The sequence below is a fragment of the Tupaia chinensis genome, unplaced genomic scaffold, assembly GCF_000334495.1.
Source record: "Tupaia chinensis unplaced genomic scaffold, TupChi_1.0 Scaffold000330_1, whole genome shotgun sequence".
Lineage (NCBI taxonomy): Eukaryota > Metazoa > Chordata > Mammalia > Scandentia > Tupaiidae > Tupaia > Tupaia belangeri.
Window position 1 is genome coordinate 1,148,957 of NW_006159824.1, and position 16,984 is coordinate 1,165,940.

The 16,984-nt window shown below is 57.0% G+C and overlaps 4 protein-coding genes and 1 long non-coding RNA gene across 7 annotated transcripts in view; all 5 read right to left on the reverse strand.

The window, feature by feature from the left end:
* Nucleotides 1-1,204: 1,204 nt before the first annotated feature.
* On the reverse strand, nt 1,205-5,155 carry SPEM3 (SPEM family member 3). Its single transcript, XM_006151806.3, is given in 4 exon segments — nt 1,205-1,414; nt 1,416-4,672; nt 4,770-4,827; nt 4,976-5,155. Coding segments are annotated over 4 exon segments (3,489 nt in total). The 5' UTR covers nt 5,114-5,155; the 3' UTR covers nt 1,205-1,378.
* A 683-nt stretch (nt 5,156-5,838) lies between these two features.
* On the reverse strand, nt 5,839-7,723 carry SPEM2 (SPEM family member 2). Its single transcript, XM_006151805.1, has 3 exons — nt 7,534-7,723; nt 7,330-7,387; nt 5,839-7,205 (listed from the first exon to the last, which is right to left on the reverse strand). The coding sequence occupies exons 1-3, from the start codon at nt 7,669-7,671 to the stop codon at nt 5,917-5,919; spliced, it is 1,485 nt and encodes a 494-aa protein (XP_006151867.1). The 5' UTR covers nt 7,672-7,723; the 3' UTR covers nt 5,839-5,916.
* A 1,822-nt stretch (nt 7,724-9,545) lies between these two features.
* Nucleotides 9,546-10,419, reverse strand: LOC106735212 (uncharacterized). The gene is made up of 3 exons (XR_001370605.1): nt 10,275-10,419; nt 9,708-9,994; nt 9,546-9,631 (listed from the first exon to the last, which is right to left on the reverse strand). It is a non-coding gene; the product is annotated as an uncharacterized LOC106735212 (long non-coding RNA).
* Nucleotides 10,420-11,472: 1,053 nt separating this feature from the next.
* SPEM1 (spermatid maturation 1) lies at nt 11,473-14,074 on the reverse strand. 3 transcript variants are annotated; one of them, XM_014589057.1, is made up of 4 exons: nt 13,853-14,074; nt 13,717-13,777; nt 12,905-13,562; nt 11,473-11,597 (listed from the first exon to the last, which is right to left on the reverse strand). In XM_014589057.1, exons 1-4 carry the CDS (start codon nt 13,994-13,996, stop codon nt 11,495-11,497), a joined length of 966 nt encoding a protein of 321 aa, XP_014444543.1. In that variant the 5' UTR covers nt 13,997-14,074; the 3' UTR covers nt 11,473-11,494. The 3 variants fall into 3 exon arrangements, with proteins under 3 accessions (XP_014444543.1, XP_014444542.1, XP_006151866.1); XM_014589056.1 differs by lacking the exon at nt 11,473-11,597 and having other exon boundaries at nt 12,773-13,562; XM_006151804.2 differs by lacking the exon at nt 11,473-11,597 and having other exon boundaries at nt 12,773-13,517; nt 13,853-14,071.
* Nucleotides 14,075-16,379: 2,305 nt separating this feature from the next.
* NLGN2 (neuroligin 2) overlaps nt 16,380-16,984 on the reverse strand; it is a 9,981-nt gene continuing 9,376 nt past the window's right edge. Inside the window, 2 exon segments of the mRNA XM_027773155.1 lie at nt 16,380-16,542; nt 16,544-16,984. The exon segment at nt 16,544-16,984 is cut by the window's right edge and continues 267 nt beyond it. Coding sequence (XP_027628956.1) covers nt 16,464-16,542; nt 16,544-16,984 — 520 coding nt within the window. The 3' untranslated portion in view covers nt 16,380-16,463.

Here is a 16,984-nt window from a genome sequence, read left to right on the forward strand (position 1 = left end):
TTCTGTCTCCAAAGAGGGATGTGTCAGGGGCAAGAGAATTAAGCAGGGGCACCTAGACAAATGATTGGCCTTCAAAGCAAGGGACTCTCAAAATCCAGAGCTCAATTTAGAAATCTCAGATCACGGGGGTTCCTAGTCACTGTTAAAGAGAGCTGTTCTCTCCTGACAGTCGAGGCTGGGACTGCTGGGAAGCTGATGCAGAACGGGTAGGTTTCCAGGGACCAGCAGTTAGTGTAACGGCTATGTCGCTCAACTTCCATGTAGTCGACCGCAGCTTGAGTCCTGGACCCAGGGGCTTAAACTCATGCCGGGCGTGTGTGCCTGCGTGCCCAAGATCCCGAGAGGAGAATGGAGGAGATTGCGGTGTGGCCATCCCCCCTTGGGGGTGATTTCTCGCTTTCTGTCTGTCTCTGTCTTTCTGGCGAGCGCACGTGCCCTATAGCAAAAATCTCTCCAAAACAAAACAAAACAAAAAGAGAATGGGTAGGTTTCCATACATTTGGTTGTGATCCAAGAGGCTGGGTCAGAACTGAAAACTGCTTTCTCTCGGTCTGGTACCCCAGGTAATCAGATATCTGACATCCCTACATCTCACCTCCTCCCAGAGGGTGGCCTCTGTGGCACCCTAAAAAGAATCAAGTTCTCTGGGCTCTGTAGGAGCTCTGAAGATTTTGGGGCAAGGGTGACAAAGGAAAATTCCTGTAAACTTTAAAGCCAGGCTTGCCAATAGAATTTTCCGTGATGAGAATGTCCTACATTTGTACTATTCCAATATCGTAGACACCAGCCATACGTGGCTAGTGGGATCTTGGAATGTAGATGATGAGACTGACAGGATTTTTAATTATATTTCATTTAAATTTTAATAGCGACACACGGCTAGTGGCTACTGTATTGGATGATAAATCTCTAGGGCTTTGGGGCCAACAGGTGATGTGGTGGTCAAGATGTTGGGTCCCACATGGCCGACTCCATTGTTTGCGTCCTGGACCCGGCAGCTTGAAAAACCACACAGGGTGCGTGTGCATGAGTACCCAAAATCCCAAGAAAAGAATAGAGAAGAGGGGATTACAGCGTGGTCATCACCCCTGGAGAGGGTGATTTATCACTTCCCCCCCCCCGCCATGAGTGCAAGTGCCTTATGCAAAAATCTAAAAACAAGACAAAACAAAAAACTCTAAGACTTTTATGAAAATGGCCTTAGCTATGCAGCTTTGGAGCAGGAGCAGGGACATGTTAGTCCCAGCCGTCATCAGGCTCTGCGAGTGCCCAGCATCAGGGACAGGGCTAGGGTGCACGGCCTCCAACAGCCACAGAACACTTCTGTCACTTTTTTATTCCTCATGCAACTTTGTCCCCTCTTTTTCCAAGGTCCTCATCACATTCTGATACCCCCACTCCTTGATGGTCTCCCCTGAGTTGCTGGGTGCCTCTTGGCGAAGGCGTCTGGGAAACAGGGCTTCACACTTGTCCCTGCCCACTACTGTCTGTCTCTGGCGGGCATCAGAGACCACATGCCCTACCCGGGTGCCTGGTCCAGGGCAGTGGCACTTCCAGTTCATTTTGGGAGGCATGGACATCTGGCGATAGTTCTGGCAGTCTGGAGAAACCGTTTCTACAGGGTGGTACACCCAGTCTCGGCTGCCTGCCCGCCGGGAGGGTGGCTGCAGTTCAATGAGTACGGGTACCTCTGAGAAGGTCTGCAGGTTATTGGAGATCATTCGGATCTTAGAAGGGCTGGAATTCTGGTTGAGTGGGCTTGAAGTCCAAGTTACATGCTGTTCTGCATCGTCCTTCTGAGGCTTCTCGGATACAATTATCTTCCTTGGAGACAGTGTTGACTTTGGGATCTGGAGTGGGCCCAAGACTTGGACAGATTCAGTACCTGGAACAAAGCTTGGGTTCTTGTGGAGGCCAGGATCTGAGATAAGGCATGGATCCCTGTGGAGGCCAGAGTCCCGGGAGAGACCTGGAGTCTTAGGGTGGCTAGAGTCTTGGGCAAGGGCTGAGTCCTTACAGGGGCCAGGATCTTGGTTATTTCTTGAGCACTTGTGGAGGTTAGAGTCTTGACTATGTTTTGGGGTCCTGTAAATTCCAGTGTCTTGGGTGGGTTTAAATTTCTTTTCAACTTTGGTGTCTTGGGTGAGGCCTGGACTCTTGTGGTGGTCAGAATCTTGAGAACAGCCTGGAACCCTACAGACTCCAGCATCTTGGATAAGGCTTGGATTCTTGTAGTCTCCTGAGTCTTGCGTGAGGCCTGAGCCCTTATGGAGGCCAAGTCCTGGGTTCTTGGAGAGATCAGATTGCTGGGTAAGTTCTGAGCACTTGCTGACCTCTGAGTCTTGGGCAAAGTATGGTCTCTTCTGTGGTCCAGAATCTTGGGGAAGGCCGGGGTGCCTATGGGCTGCTGAATCTTGGACATTGTCTGTACTCTTGTTATCTTTGGAATCTGGAGAAGGACCTGGGCTCTTTTGGAGGTCAGTTGCTTGAGAAATATCTTGACTTTTGTAGACTACAGTCCCTTGGTTTAGTTCAAGATTCCTACAGGCTCCAGAGTCTTGCATAAAGTCTGAACCCTTCTGAAGGTCAGGTGTTTGGGTAAATGGTGTGTTCTTGTGAAGGACCAAGGGTTGTATTAGACACGGACTCCTGAAGACACTAGCACCTTGAGTAGGATTCAGGATCTTTTTGGAACCAGTCTCTTGGGCAATGCTTGAGTTCTTGTGAAGACCAGAATCTTGGGAAGGGCTTATATTCTTGCAGAGATAACGGTCTTGGGTGAGGCCTGGGAACATGCGTAGGCCTGGATCTTGAGCAAGACTTGGGTACCTGTGGAGACCTAGATCTTGGGTAAGTTCTGAGCTCCTGTGGGGGCCTGGATTTAGGGTAAGATCTGGGTTCCTGGGCATTCTGGAGTCTTTTGAAGGACACGAGGGCTTTTGGAAGCCAGGGTCTTGGATAAGGCCTAGACTATTATGAAGTTCAGGGTGTTGAGGTTGGACCAGGGTTTGGGAAATGGTAGCAAACTGGGGAGGGATGGGGAATTGGGAAGAGGAAATAGACTGAGGAGACTTGGGGGCTGGAAGAAAGGTGGGGGTTTGTATTAAGATCGAGGGCTTCCGAGGGTTGGTGGGTTGAGGAAGGACAAAGGATCTGGGAGAAACAAGGGGCAGAGAAAGAGTGCATGGTGGAGTAAGTGTACTCAAGGTGCTCTGCACAGTGCTTGGAGAGTGAAAGCAAGGCTTAGAAGGCGTAGCATCCTGGGAATAGACCAGGAACTTGGGGTAGACTGGAGCCTGTGAGTCCGTGTTCTCAGAACTGCTAGGATGGAATCTGCAGTAAGGGAAGGTCTTGGGCTGGGAAAGCTTGTCTTTGGCATTATCTGAGATCTTCCATTCCATATTCCCCAGCTCCAGGTAGCCCAGTATGGATCCTGCAGGAGCCTTGGCACTGTCCCCACTGTGTTGCTTTGATGTTTGCTCAGGTGAACCAGAGCTCATGAGGCCCTGCCCCTCCTGGGGCTTGGAGAGGGTATCCAAGCCCTTTCTGGAATACCCAGAGCTCTGGGGGGAGCACATATGGAAGATATTCTGCTTTACCCTGCGGGCATCATAGACCACATGGCCTGCAGTGGAGCTGTGGCTGAGGGTGGCCAGGGAAGGGGAAATGGGAGTTAGGATAGGGTCTGTGGTGGTGATAGGGACGGGAGCAGGGACCGGAGTGGTAGTCAGGGCCATGACCAGTGCTGGGGCAGAGGCTGGGGAAGAAATTTGGACAGGGACTGGTGTAGGGGCTAGGACAGGAGCAGGGGTTGGGGCGGGGGTGGGGGAGTGGGTGTGGATTAGATGAGACTGGACTGGGGTATATGCTGGGCCATGGGCTGATGTGTGCTCAGGGCCCAGCATCAGGGAGTAGGCTGAGGCATGTTCAGAGTCCTGAGATGGGGACCGGGTTGGGACCTGGGCTGCTGTGTGGGCTGATGTGTGGGTTGTGGCATGGGGAGTAGAGGCCAAGGTAGGGGCTGGGGTGTGGGGCAGGGTCTGGACTGAGAGATGGGCTGACATGTGGGCTGGGGTAGGGGTAGGGGTGTGGGTGGGGTTAGGAGCTGGGGTCTGGGCTTTGGCATGGGCTGGTGCCTGGGCTGACGCGTGCTTAAGGCCCTTAGTCTGAGAGTGGGCGCACTCAGGGGAGTGGGCTGGGGACTGGGTCTCGGTGTGGACAGGAGGGTGCTCAGGGGTGTGAGCTTCGGTGTGGGTCTGTGCCTGGGCTGGGGTCTTAGTCTTGTTCTCATGGGGCAAGCGGAGAGGAACCATGTCCAATTTGCTCATCTTCTGGAACTGAGAAGGTGCCGCTGGCCTGGAGAGCAAGGAGGCTTTAGCCTTTAAGGTTGTGACCCGAGCGGCCTCCCCAGTTCCCATCATCCCCTCCTTCCACAGCCCACACGGGGCCTCCGTGGGAGCCCCAGCATGTCCACACTGAGGTGGCATCCAGCAGCACCCAGAAGCCTTCTCATCGTTCGTGTCTGGTATCCAGGAGTCCAGGTGGTTGGTGTGCCTGAGCAGGAAGCTCGGGCAATAATGGAAGCGAGGAGAGGCTCTGGAGCACAGGTTCTTGGGGTCCGCAGAGCAGCGCATGCACAGGGCGTGGCTGCCTATACCTCCGGGCTGCTTGTCTGCAGGGAGACAAGGTATGGGCAAGGCTTGGGTTCCCGAGGACTGAGAAGGGGGTCAGGCCCACATCCCCAGGAGTCCATGCTGGGGCCTACTCACCTTTTGGGAAAAAATGATGGAAAAGAATCCGCAAGGAGCTCTTCAGATGCCTCCAGAGCTGAGGGAAGCAGGGAAGGAAAGAATCCGGAAGTAGGGTGAGCCCCAAAGTCCAACCTGTGTCTGGCCACATCCTGGAAGCCCCCTCATCTCACCCCATTCCAGACCCCAGAACTCCCCAAACCCTGCTGCCCAGTCCCTGCCCTGACCAGAGTCACCACATTGATCCCCACGTTGAGCAAGATGAAGCTTCCCAGAATCAGAAGAATTGAGTCTCCAATGTCCTGACACTTCCTGGGGTTGGTGCCAGAGCACACGTGGACTTCATGGTGGGCTTGCTCACCCATGGCCTGGGGTCCCAGGACTACCTGGGCCCCCTGGCCCCCACATACTAGGAGCCAGACTTCTTTGATGGGGGAGGGAGAGACTGACCGAGTCATAATAGGGCAGATGGCTGAGGTCACAGTAAGGGAGACAGAGGAAGAAGAGGGCCTACAGTGGAGTTCCCTGGTAACCCGTTTTGAGAAATCTGAGCCTGGAGAGTCAAACAGGACCTGATGGCCAATGCATTCCCTCCTCTAGCTCAGTCCTTCCCTTGCTGCCCACTGGTTCACTTGCTCACACTCTCAATAATTCTATCGTTCCTTCAAGTGTCAGTTGCAAATCCTGAACTCTCCACCCTGACAACTCCTGAGAACGGGTAGACCTTGACGTCAGGGCCCGGGGAAGGCCGGGCTGAAGCCAGAGCCTCAGCTTTCTTCCTGCCCTGCACCGACTCACAGGTCCACATCTGCCCAGATGTGGAACCCAGGTCTGGATTCTGACCTCAGTTTCTTGAATGAGCCTCTGTATCCTTTGGGGACAGGGAGAGTGAAGAGACAGGGTAGGTGCCCAGAGACCGATGGCTTGGAGTCTGCAAGAGGTCTTAGTGGGTGGTACAGGAGCAGGAGGGGCCTGCTGGCAGGGACATGGCCACTAAGCCTGGAGACCCTCCATGCCAAGAATGGGGCACTGTTTTCTCATTCCAGGAAGTCAAGAGGCAGGGACCCAGGGCGGGAGGAGGAGCGGCGCTGCGGAGTCACAGACCTCCACCGCGCTTCCTGGACTCTGTTTCTCTTTATTCTTCTCACCCACCCACATTGCCCGCCGCTCATTTCAGTTTCCCAGTCCGGCTCCTGTGCAGGGAGGGCCTGGAGGCCGAGCTGGAAGGTGGAGGCAGTGAGCTGGCGCGCGCCCTGCCCTCCTGCACCTGCCGCTTCAGCTCCAGGCTGTCATACACCTGGTAGCTGGCATTGCCGCCTGGGTTCCGGCTGAGTGGAATGAACGGGGCCGGGGGTGGGGCGGGATCAGCAGCCTGGACTTCCGGCAGGGGCTGGGAGGAATGTGGGAGCAGGGCGGAGCTGGGAGCCGGTGCCCTTTGGCAGGAGGCCTCGCCCAGCACCGTGAGCGAGGTGGAGGTGGTCAGAGTGTGCCGAGTGGCCGGGGCCTCAGCCCAGTCAGCGGGCCGGCGTCGTAGTTCGTGGGGATCCCGGGAGCTGTAACCCAAGTGTCCCATGGATGGGTGGGGACTGCGGTTGGGCTGGCTGTGAGCATGGCCAGGGAGGCTTCGCCGGTGGGACTGTGGGGAGTAGTATTCCCGGTAGACCTGAACTTCCGGCCGGTAGTTTCGGGATGCCAAGACAGGTGGGGGCTCGGCGTCCTCCACGCCGTGCCGCCACTGATCCCAGGAGTCACACAGTATCTGGCCCCCTGAGGGATAAGGGCTGTGTCCTCCAGGAGCACAGGAGGGATTAGGGGGCAGCCGGCGGGAAGGTGGTGGAGACGGGGCCCGCTGCTCAGCCTCCTGGTTGCCCCAAACGTGGGACTGTGAGTGTGCGTAACGGGGCCCGTAGGACTGCAGCCTCAGCTCGGACTTGGCCTCCACACGCTTGGGCAGGCGGCGCAGCTCAGGTGACAGGTAGAGCGAAGGCGGTGGCAGGCTGGCCAGGATTCCACCCTGGCGGCCCCACAGTCCCATATTGGAGGGCAGGGCCATTTGCCGGTAGCGCCCAGCCCAGCCCCCACGTGGGCACTTGGGATGGGGGAAGGACAGGTCATCTTCCTCCTCCTCCAGGTCGGAGTCCCAGTCCTCTCTGTCAAAGAAGGGCACTGGCTGTGGCTGTGACTTCTTGTGGTTGTGATGTTGGTGACGGAAGAGTGAGCAGCCAGGGGGGAACCATCGGTAGTTCTGCGGCCTCTGCTGGTGGCTGCAGGGGCGACTCCGTTGGCGGCGTTGGCGTTGGCGACTGCGGCGGCTGCGGGGATGGTAGCAGGAGGAAGAGGAGCAGCGTGTGGGTTGGGTCATCTTGACCTGTACAGGGTCCAGGATGCAGTGGATGTGGACGTCCTGGGCCTTGGCTGGGGGGTCTTTGGCAGAACATTCATTAGCCTGGGCGTCATCTGGGGAGGCAAGAGTCCATGAGGTCCGGGCAGTTGTTAGAAGGGGAGGGGAGGCACAGGGGGGGCTGGGTTTCCAGGGCTGTGGGAAGTAGTGGGGGGGCATCTCTCTGGCTGCTAGACTTACTTTTCTGATTAATCCAGCAGATCATCTTGTCTAAGGCATTCTGGAGCCCATGCCACATCTAGCGGTGCGGTGGGGTGGCCGTCAGGGCTAGGCTCCCCACCCCCACCCCACCCCAGTCAAGACCGTTCCTGCAGGTGGAGGTGCAGGCTGCAGCTGGCTCCCCCGTCAGCCCTCTCCACCCCGGGGATGGCCTCCATCACCCACCACGGTTGCCACGTTGATGCTGATGTTGACGAGAACGGTGAGGCCCAGCAGCAGGAGCAGGATGTTCTCCGCATCCTGAGGGCTTTCCTGGTATTGACTGCAGCACCCCAGGTGGTCATGCCATAGCTGGTTTTCCATGGGGGGGGTCCTCGGGCCACTTGGGCCGCCCCCCCACCGACGCCACCCCCCCCTCCAGACCAGACCCACACTGCACTCATCCCAGCACCTGGAGGTACCTACGTGCTGGTGAGGGAGCCAGGTCACAATGAGGCAAGGTGGGGAGTCACAATGCAGAGGCGGCAGCTCCTTTATCTACCCTGCTGGTCCCTCATACGGCCATCTCTACCCTTGGCTCCCAGTCGGTAGAACCCAGTCCCCAGGGGCCCCAGAGTTCAGTTTGTCCTCTGTCTCCACGAGGCTTGCTTGACTTTGCACCTGATTCCCGATCTGAAAATTCAGCAGCCACAGCTACGAGAGTCTTTGCAGGGGTTGATTCGTGCATAAGGAGCTATTATCACAATTTAGGTAGCCTGCTTATGTGCCTCACCCCGTCCCCTTCGTCCCCTTCGTCCCCTTCGTGGCCAGCAGCTAGGATGGCTAGCTCGCTGACAGCAGGACCCCTCTGGGGTCACCTTGCCGTACCAGTCCCTATCCTGCCCATCTCCCTGTCCTAATTCCTGGAGGACCCATTCCTGCCAGCACTACCCACTCCTGGCCAGCACTGCAGCCCTAGCTGCTGCTGGTCCCTGAGCCCACGAGCCCTTCGGCTGGTCAGACCAGCTTCTGCCTTGCCCCAGTTGCTGCCGCTGCCAGAGACCGACCCCACACACAGGTAGTCTTCCTCAGCTGTTCTCTGCTGCCCCACCACTGCCTTCAGGTTCAAAAACTGTTAGCTGGGGCCAGCGAGTGGCATGGCAGTTAAGGCATTGGACTCCCACATGGCCGACTGCAGTTCGAGTCCTGGACCTGGTGTCTTAAAACTCACACCGAATTGGTGTGCGTACATGCCCGAAATCCCAGGAGGAGGATGGAGAAGGGATTGCAGCATGGCCATCCCCTCTGGGGAATGATTTCTCACTTTTTCTTTCTGTGTGTGTGTCTGTCTCTCTCTGGCAAGCACATGCACTCTATGGCAAAAAGTTGAAAAAAAGAAAAACCTGTTCGCTGGTGTCGGGGGTGGTGTGGTGTTTAAGGTGCTGGACTTCCACATGGCTGACCTTGAATCCCAGACCTGGCAGTCTGCTTTCTCACTCTCTCCCTGCCTCTCTCACTTCGGTGAGCACATGTGCCTATAGCAATAATACAATTGAATACATAATTTGTTAAAAAGAAAAACTGTTAGCTATCCCCTTAAGAAAACTGTACAGGGGCCAGCAGGTGGTGCGATAGTTATGGCACCGGATTCCCACATGGATGACCACTGCATGAATCCTGCACCTGGTGGGTGCTATCTCACTTTCCCTCCCTCTCTCTCTCTGGTGAGCCCGTATACCCTGTAGCAAATTAAAAAATAATAGTGATAACATTGCATAAATAACTCTTTAAATGCACACACACAGAGAATGGGGGCCAGCAGGTGATGTGGTGATTCCGGTGCTGGACTCCCACATGGCCGACTATGGTTCGAGTCCTGGACCTAGTTGCTTGAAAATCATGCTGGGCATGTGTACGTGCGCACCCAAAATCCTGAGAGAAGAATGGAAGAAAAGGGATTGCGGCATGGCCATCCCCTCTGAGGGGTGATTTCTTACTTTCCCTCTCTGCCTCTCTCCTGCAAGCACATGCACCCTATGGGAAGAACCTAAAATAAAAACAAAACGCACACACACAGAACGGAGAAACGGGACAGAAAGGATTGTGGCATGACCGTGTTTCATTGGGAATCCTTTTGCCCTGTCTTTCTCTCTGGTGAGTACATAACCATTCTGGCAATTAAAAAAAATTATTAAAAGAGAAAACTGTACAAAATGAACAAAGCAGGAACAGATGTAATTGCTGATGTGACAAAAGGAGTCTTTGATACAAACCAGGTTCATCGCTGGGGTCTAGGACGATGGCACCCTGGGAACTGAAGGTCATTTGTTTCTGCAGTGAACTACTAGCAGAGATAGAGAAAAGGCCAGTGAGCATTGCCCAGCAAGCCTCCCAACACATAATAGATGCTCAGTACACACCTACTGAATGGACACAGTTTAAAATGACGGACGTTAGCCGAGTGGAAATGGACGGAGAAGCAGGCTGATTCGTGTCAGGTCTGTCTGCTGACTTGCATCAGTGTGGAGGGTGAAGCCAGCTCCTTGATCCAGGAATCACTCTCATGAGGTTCCCAAGTTGTGTGTGTGTGCACGTGCACGGGGTCCTTGTCGTCTAGGTGAGGAGGGGCCTGAGTTTCCCTGCTGCCCAGTGGGTAGAATGTTCTTTTTTTTTGGAGAGGTTTTTTGCTATAGGGCGCGTGCACTCACTAGAAAGACAGAGAGATGGAAAGCGAGAAATCACCCCCTGGGGGCATGACCACGCTGCAATCCCTTCTCCTCCATTCTCCTCTCGGGATCTTGGGCCCGCACGCCCACGCATCCGGTGTGATTTTAAGCCCCCGGGTCCGGGACTCGAACCGCGGTCGACTACATGGAAGTTGAGCGACATAGCCATTATGCTAACTGCTGGTCCCAGAATGTTCTAATAAGTTTGCATGGTGGGCAGTTCCGATGAGCCAGGCAGACTCAGTGGCGATGGGGATCTACCTGCAGGAGGATGGGATGTTCTCCTTGGTGTCAGTGTGGCCATGAGCAAGTCACTGATGTCTCTGAGCCTCAGTCTCTGTGTGTCACAGTGGGCTAAGCAGGGGAGTGCGGTCACAGAGGGCTGGGACATTATGTTGAGGTAGCTCTCGAGTGGCCCCCAGTGTTCCCTCTTCAGCTCCAAGCTTGCTTGAGGGTACTTGAGGAGCTTCAGGATTTGGCTGGAAAACTTTGAGGACCTAGAAACCCTCTCAGCCATTTCTCTCTAAAACAAACCAACCAACAAACAGAAAAACCCAGGACTTGAGGAAACCGTGCCAGGACCAGCGGGTGGTGAGGAGGTGAAGGTGTTGGATTCCCACATGGACAACTGTGGTTCGAGTTCCAGACCTGGTGGCTTGAAACTCACACTGGGCTTGTGTACGTGCATTTCCAAAGTACCAGGAGGAGAATGAAGTAGAAGGGGCTGTGGTGTGGCCATTCCCCCAAGGGGGTAATTGCTCATTTTCCCCCTCTCTGTCTCTTTTTGGTGACCACATGTACCCTATGGCCAACAACAACAACAACAAAATTAAAAAGGAGGAAACTGCCTCACCTGTGGCTGCAGCCTAACCCTGGACTTTGGCAGGGACAAGACCATTGATGAGCTAGGGCCATGGGGCTGGGAGGGTCTCTCTAGTGCAGGACTGGCCAGGGACCTGGGGGCAAGATTTGGAGACCTCTCTGGGCATTAAAGAAAATGGGGTTGGGACCAGCAGATGGCATAATGGTTACATCGCTGGACTCCCAGGTAGTCAACCAACTGTAGTTCAAGTCCCAGACCTGGCAGCTTAAAACTCACATTGGGCGCCTGTGCGTGCGTGCCCAAAATCCCGAGAGGAGAATGGAGGAGAAGGGATTGCGGTGTGGCCATCCCCCCTGGGGGGTGATTTCTCACTTTCTGTCTCTCTGTCCCTCTGGTGCGTGCACGTGCCCTATAGCAAAACTCTCTCTAAGGAAAGAAAGATGGAGGAAAGCTGCTGGGAGCCTGAGAGTCAAGGATGGCCTGGAAATGAGCTGAGGCTAGAACCTGTGGGGCAAGAAGTTGGTGAGGGTCCTCAGGCTCTCTAGGCCGTTGCTAGGGGGATCGTGCCTTTGGCAGTCAGGCCTTCTGACAGTGTGGCCCTGGGCACCCCCACGCCAGCACAAACCGCATCCTCTCTCCTTTTTATTTTTTTTTCCAGTCACCTCCCGGTCAGGGGACGGTCCACCCAGTCCTTGCTTGTCCCTGCAACGGTGCTGGATCCAGAGACCAGCGGGTAACAGTGGGACAGGGCCTCCACCTCCCTGGTCAGTTCCCGGAGCCGCCGCCTCACGTCCCGGGCATCATACAGCCTCAGTCTCTGTGTGTCACAGTGGGCTAAGCAGGGGAGTGCGGTCACAGAGGGCTGGGACATTATGTTGAGGTAGCTCTCGAGTGGCCCCCAGTGTTCCCTCTTCAGCTCCAAGCTTGCTTGAGGGTACTTGAGGAGCTTCAGGATTTGGCTGGAAAACTTTGAGGACCTAGAAACCCTCTCAGCCATTTCTCTCTAAAACAAACCAACCAACAAACAGAAAAACCCAGGACTTGAGGAAACCGTGCCAGGACCAGCGGGTGGTGAGGAGGTGAAGGTGTTGGATTCCCACATGGACAACTGTGGTTCGAGTTCCAGACCTGGTGGCTTGAAACTCACACTGGGCTTGTGTACGTGCATTTCCAAAGTACCAGGAGGAGAATGAAGTAGAAGGGGCTGTGGTGTGGCCATTCCCCCAAGGGGGTAATTGCTCATTTTCCCCCTCTCTGTCTCTTTTTGGTGACCACATGTACCCTATGGCCAACAACAACAACAACAAAATTAAAAAGGAGGAAACTGCCTCACCTGTGGCTGCAGCCTAACCCTGGACTTTGGCAGGGACAAGACCATTGATGAGCTAGGGCCATGGGGCTGGGAGGGTCTCTCTAGTGCAGGACTGGCCAGGGACCTGGGGGCAAGATTTGGAGACCTCTCTGGGCATTAAAGAAAATGGGGTTGGGACCAGCAGATGGCATAATGGTTACATCGCTGGACTCCCAGGTAGTCAACCAACTGTAGTTCAAGTCCCAGACCTGGCAGCTTAAAACTCACATTGGGCGCCTGTGCGTGCGTGCCCAAAATCCCGAGAGGAGAATGGAGGAGAAGGGATTGCGGTGTGGCCATCCCCCTGCCCCAGGGGGTGATTTCTCACTTTCTGTCTCTCTGTCCCTCTGGTGCGTGCACGTGCCCTATAGCAAAACTCTCTCTAAGGAAAGAAAGATGGAGGAAAGCTGCTGGGAGCCTGAGAGTCAAGGATGGCCTGGAAATGAGCTGAGGCTAGAACCTGTGGGGCAAGAAGTTGGTGAGGGTCCTCAGGCTCTCTAGGCCGTTGCTAGGGGGATCGTGCCTTTGGCAGTCAGGCCTTCTGACAGTGTGGCCCTGGGCACCCCCACGCCAGCACAAACCGCATCCTCTCTCCTTTTTATTTTTTTTTCCAGTCACCTCCCGGTCAGGGGACGGTACACCCAGTCCTTGCTTGTCCCTGCAACGGTGCTGGATCCAGAGACCAGCGGGTAACAGTGGGACAGGGCCTCCACCTCCCTGGTCAGTTCCCGGAGCCGCCGCCTCACGTCCCGGGCATCATACACTATTCGGCCTGAGGAGCGGCGCCGGGGGAATTCAGGGACACTTGCTGGGCCCAGGACAGGCGGCGAGGCAGGCTGGCACTGCGCACCCTCTGCCTCCGCCCCACTGTTCTTGTGGCTCGGGGCTTCGGGGCTGGGAGGCGGGGGGTTCACAGGGTACACGTAGGCCTCCAGGCCGAGCTCCGAGCGGATCTCTGTTTTCAGGGGCCTCTCTTCCACAGTGGATTGGAAGTGGCTGGTCTGTGGAGGGGGCTCTGGAGCATCCTGTGTCCAGGGAGCCCAGCCCCTCTGGGCATGCTGGAAGCCCTCCCAGTCCTGGGAGCCATCCCAGTGGTGGGAGCAGATTGCTGGGTACCGAGGTGGGGGCTTCTCGTCATCAGTGTCAGGGGCCCAAGCTACCGGGCGGCGAGAGCGACATGTCAGAGAGCCACGGTGGCGCCGGCGACGAGTGGGTGGGGGGGTCACGGTCATTTTCACAGGGTCCATGGTGCATCGGAGATGAACTGCAGGGGTGTTGTGCTTCTTTGAGGGCTGGGGCTGCTTCTCAGGTGAGGATGACTTGGGAGCCTCTGTGGATGGGGAACGGTGAGGGAGGCCAGTGGGGAGGCCGGCTCCTACAGGGATGGAGAGGAAGGCCCCGGGAGAGAAGCTGCACCGCGGTGGTGGTGCCTGGGACGGGAGAGCTGGGAGGGACGGAGCCAGCATGGGACCGGGGCTGGAATGCCTGCCGTCTGCCTCTCCAGCGCCCCAGCTCCTGGGCCTGCTTACCTTTCTCACAAACAATATGATGGAACACTTGGTGTAGGATGCCACGGAGTCGGCTCCAGAGCTAAGTGAGGAAGAACAGAGTGACCCAGTGCTCCCCGGCCACCCCCCTGCACCCTCCCGCCTGCCCTGCCCTGACCATGGCCGCCATATTGATGCTAATGTTGATGCAGATGATAAGGCCCAATAGCAGCAGGATGGAGTTGCCCAGGTCCTGGCAGTTGTTGGTGTTGGGGTTTTGATATGAGGCCCACCCCGGCCGGGACCGCTCAGCCATAGCCATGGGGGTCCTTTGGGCCACCAGGGCCCTTAGGCCCCCAGCCCACTGTGCCCACAGTGTCCACCAGGCCTCCTACCTATCCCAGAGGGTCCTGGGGGTAAACGGGTCACAATGCTGCTGGGGCTCTCCCTCACAATGTACCCCGCGGCTACTCTGAGTCCAGGGCCCATGATCAGATCCCAGCTGAGCCCAGGCCTTCACCTTTCCTGCCTCTCCTGTAGATGGCCTGCTCAGCCTCTGACCTGTTCCACCTCTGCCCTCCCAGAACCACCCCAGGTTCTGGTCTCTCAGACAAGTCCTGATCGTCCCAAATGATCCTGTTGCCCGAGGCAACCTCAAGTCAGTGCCCATTCCCCCTTCTGCTCAGACCTAGACCTCTTCCCTGAAAAGAGGGGCGGTGGGTTAAGGCTCCTTTCCCCCTCAGTCACTTCCCCCCAGGCTTGTTTCCACAGAGACCACCCACTCCTTCCAACAGCACAACAGGCACGACCAACAGTTAAACTTTTATATTTACAATATTCTCTTCATCTTTTGCCAGGTTTAAAAATGTGTACAGAGCCGCAAAGGGTTGGGATGGGGACAGGGTTGTTCTGGGGAGAGGGGCTGGGCATTGGAGTCCGTGGCTGAATCATGGGGTTCCCCCAGCCCCCCTCCCATGCCCCAGTTCTGGGGGCATCTGTCTACAGGGTTCAGGGCCCAGGTCTCTAGCATTTGGAGGGCATGGCTGTTTGGAGAGGAGCTAGACCAGGCAGGAGACGGGGCAGAAAAGAACTAAGTTTCCATGGGTGGAGGTGGGAGAAGGGACAGTCTAGAGGCAAAATTCAGGGGACTCAAAACCAGGATTCTGGATCTGGGTGTCAGTGGAAGACAGCACCCCACCCCCTACTCAAGTTTGGCACTGGCATCCTGCAAAATGCCAGTGGCTAAGGATTCTCTCCTCCATTGCTGGGGTCCCTTAAAACGCTTCCCAACACTGTTTCCCCCCCAGAGGCTCAAACTCCAGGACCTTCCTTGCAGATCCTCCCCGCCGTGTCTGCCCCAGTTCCGTCCCCCACTGCCCCTTCCATCTGCGCCTCAGCACAGCAGACCCCGTTCTGTCCCAGCCTGGCCAGTGAAACCTTTCTCCCCTGCTCGCCTCCCTCCCAACCTCCGCTCCATGCTCCTTCTCTGTCCTGCCGAACAAGGAAAGGGGGGCAGGCTAAAGAAGGGAGGTGGTCAACTGAGGAGAGAAGGCTGGTCTGACCCTGGGATGGGGACCGTTCCAAAGAGGGAGACAGAGAGGGAGGTGGACGGGGATCTGAGAGGGAAGGATAACACCATGACACAAATTGGGGGCCCCCTTAGCTGCCACATCCCCCTGCCGTGGCCCAGGACTGGGGAATCCCTGGCACATCTTAGGGGGGTCTTTCCTCCTCAAACCCACCTACCCCGTTTGGCACAGATGAGCAATGATCTGAAGACTGAGGGAAAGGCTGTCCTCAGACCCCGATGAGGCTTTGGTCAAACATGCATGGCCTCTGTGGGTGGCACGTGCCCCACGCCCCTCCCCAACTTGGCATCTCTGGGGGAGAAAGGCAAGAGCCCCCCTCAGGGTGGTACACCCCCCAGCTCCTGTCGATCCGAAGTCTGTTCCCACCTGCTGCGTCAGGAGGACCCTGGTGCTGGGCCTGAAGCTGGGGGGAGGCAGGAAGGGCTGAGGAGGGGGACCCTCTGCCTGGGAAAACACACATCCACATGCAAGGACGAGCTTCCTGTCGGAGAAGCATGTCCTGAATCACGGGAGAATATGTTTCCAGGCAGCACTGGGGTGCACAGACCTCCCCGCTCCCCCGGCAGGAAATCTGTGTCCTCTGGGTGGCGAGGGCCTCCCTGGGAGAAGGGCTTGGTGGGAGCTGCAGGGGAAAACATGCTTCGCCGCGGGTGGGGCGGGCGAGGCGGGCGAGGGTGCTGTGATTTCCTGGCTGCTTCTCAGGCTCCACCCTGTGTGGTCTGGTGGCCGAGGGTCACTGTACCAGAACATCCCACTTCCAGGGTCTCCAGGGGGTGGGGAGGCGGGTGGGAGTGGGAGAAGGCATGAGGGAACAGGATCCCGGGATACAAATCCCCGCAGAAATTCTTAGAGGGGGCCAACATGTGTCCAGGGCGGCAAAAAAAAACCTCACCCTGCACATGGGAAAACACCCCCTTGTGAGAAAGCACACCTCCACATTTCCACACACCGAACACTGGTGTCCCAGAGGAGGGGAAAAAACACCCTCCAGTTGTTCAAAGACCCAGGTCCAGAGAAGAGAAAGGGCCTCTCTGCATGGGAAAAGCACGCGTCCCAGCGAGGAATCCCATGTCCACCGTAGCGCTGCTCCATGACGTGCGACGACTCCACAGGAGAAACGCCTGTCGCCAAGTCCTCCTCCCTGCCTTCGGGTGGCCCGGCTGGGGAGGGCCGGGGAGGAGGGCCTCCCCAAACCGCCCCCTATACCCGAGTAGTGGAGTGGGGGTGGGGTAGCGTGTTGTTGTGGCTGGTAGCGGTGGGCGGAGGTGGAGGGAAGGGGCGGGGCCCCCGGGCCACTCGGCAGCAGGGTCAGGGCCCCGGGGGCCAAGAGAGGCACATCGTCCGGTGCCCGGCGCAGGGCCAGGGTGTAGTCGGGTGGGCAGGCGGGGCGCAGGGCCTCAGCAGGGTCCGCTCCGACACCCCCACCGCGCTTCAGCTGCAGTGACACCAGCTCCTCCTCTGGTGGCAGCTCTCGGCCGGCAGCAGGGAGCAGGGGGCCCCCACCAGGCACACCGGAGCCCGAGCCCCCAGGTGGGCTAAGCCGCCTGCACCGAAGCTCCTGCCGCCGGTCCCGCTTGTAGTAGAGGGCAGCGAAGGCCAGGATGTTGAGGAACAGGAGGGAGGCGCCCACGGCCACGGTGACGCTTAGCTCCGTGGAGTAGTCCCGTGAGTCCCCGGGGAAGCGGGCAGAGGCCCTCGGGCCCGGCTCAGGCTCAGGCTCG

What these genes read in the sequence shown, in the direction of transcription:
- SPEM2 (XM_006151805.1), bottom strand. Translation starts at nt 7,671, where the DNA reads ATGGAAAACCAGCTATGGCATGACCACCTGGGGTGCTGCAGTCAATAC. An exon ending in GCATCAACGTGGCAACCGTG is followed by an intron (nt 7,388 to 7,533) that starts GTGGGTGATGGA and finishes CCGCACCGCTAG; the next exon opens with ATGTGGCATGGGCTCCAGAA. An exon ending in CTGCTGGATTAATCAGAAAA is followed by an intron (nt 7,206 to 7,329) that starts GTAAGTCTAGCA and finishes TTGCCTCCCCAG; the next exon opens with ATGACGCCCAGGCTAATGAA.
- SPEM1 (XM_014589057.1), bottom strand. Translation starts at nt 13,996, where the DNA reads ATGGCTATGGCTGAGCGGTCCCGGCCGGGGTGGGCCTCATATCAAAAC. An exon ending in GCATCAATATGGCGGCCATG is followed by an intron (nt 13,778 to 13,852) that starts GTCAGGGCAGGG and finishes TTCCTCACTTAG; the next exon opens with CTCTGGAGCCGACTCCGTGG. An exon ending in CGGCTCCGGGAACTGACCAG is followed by an intron (nt 11,598 to 12,904) that starts GGAGGTGGAGGC and finishes GGAACTGACCAG; the next exon opens with GGAGGTGGAGGCCCTGTCCC.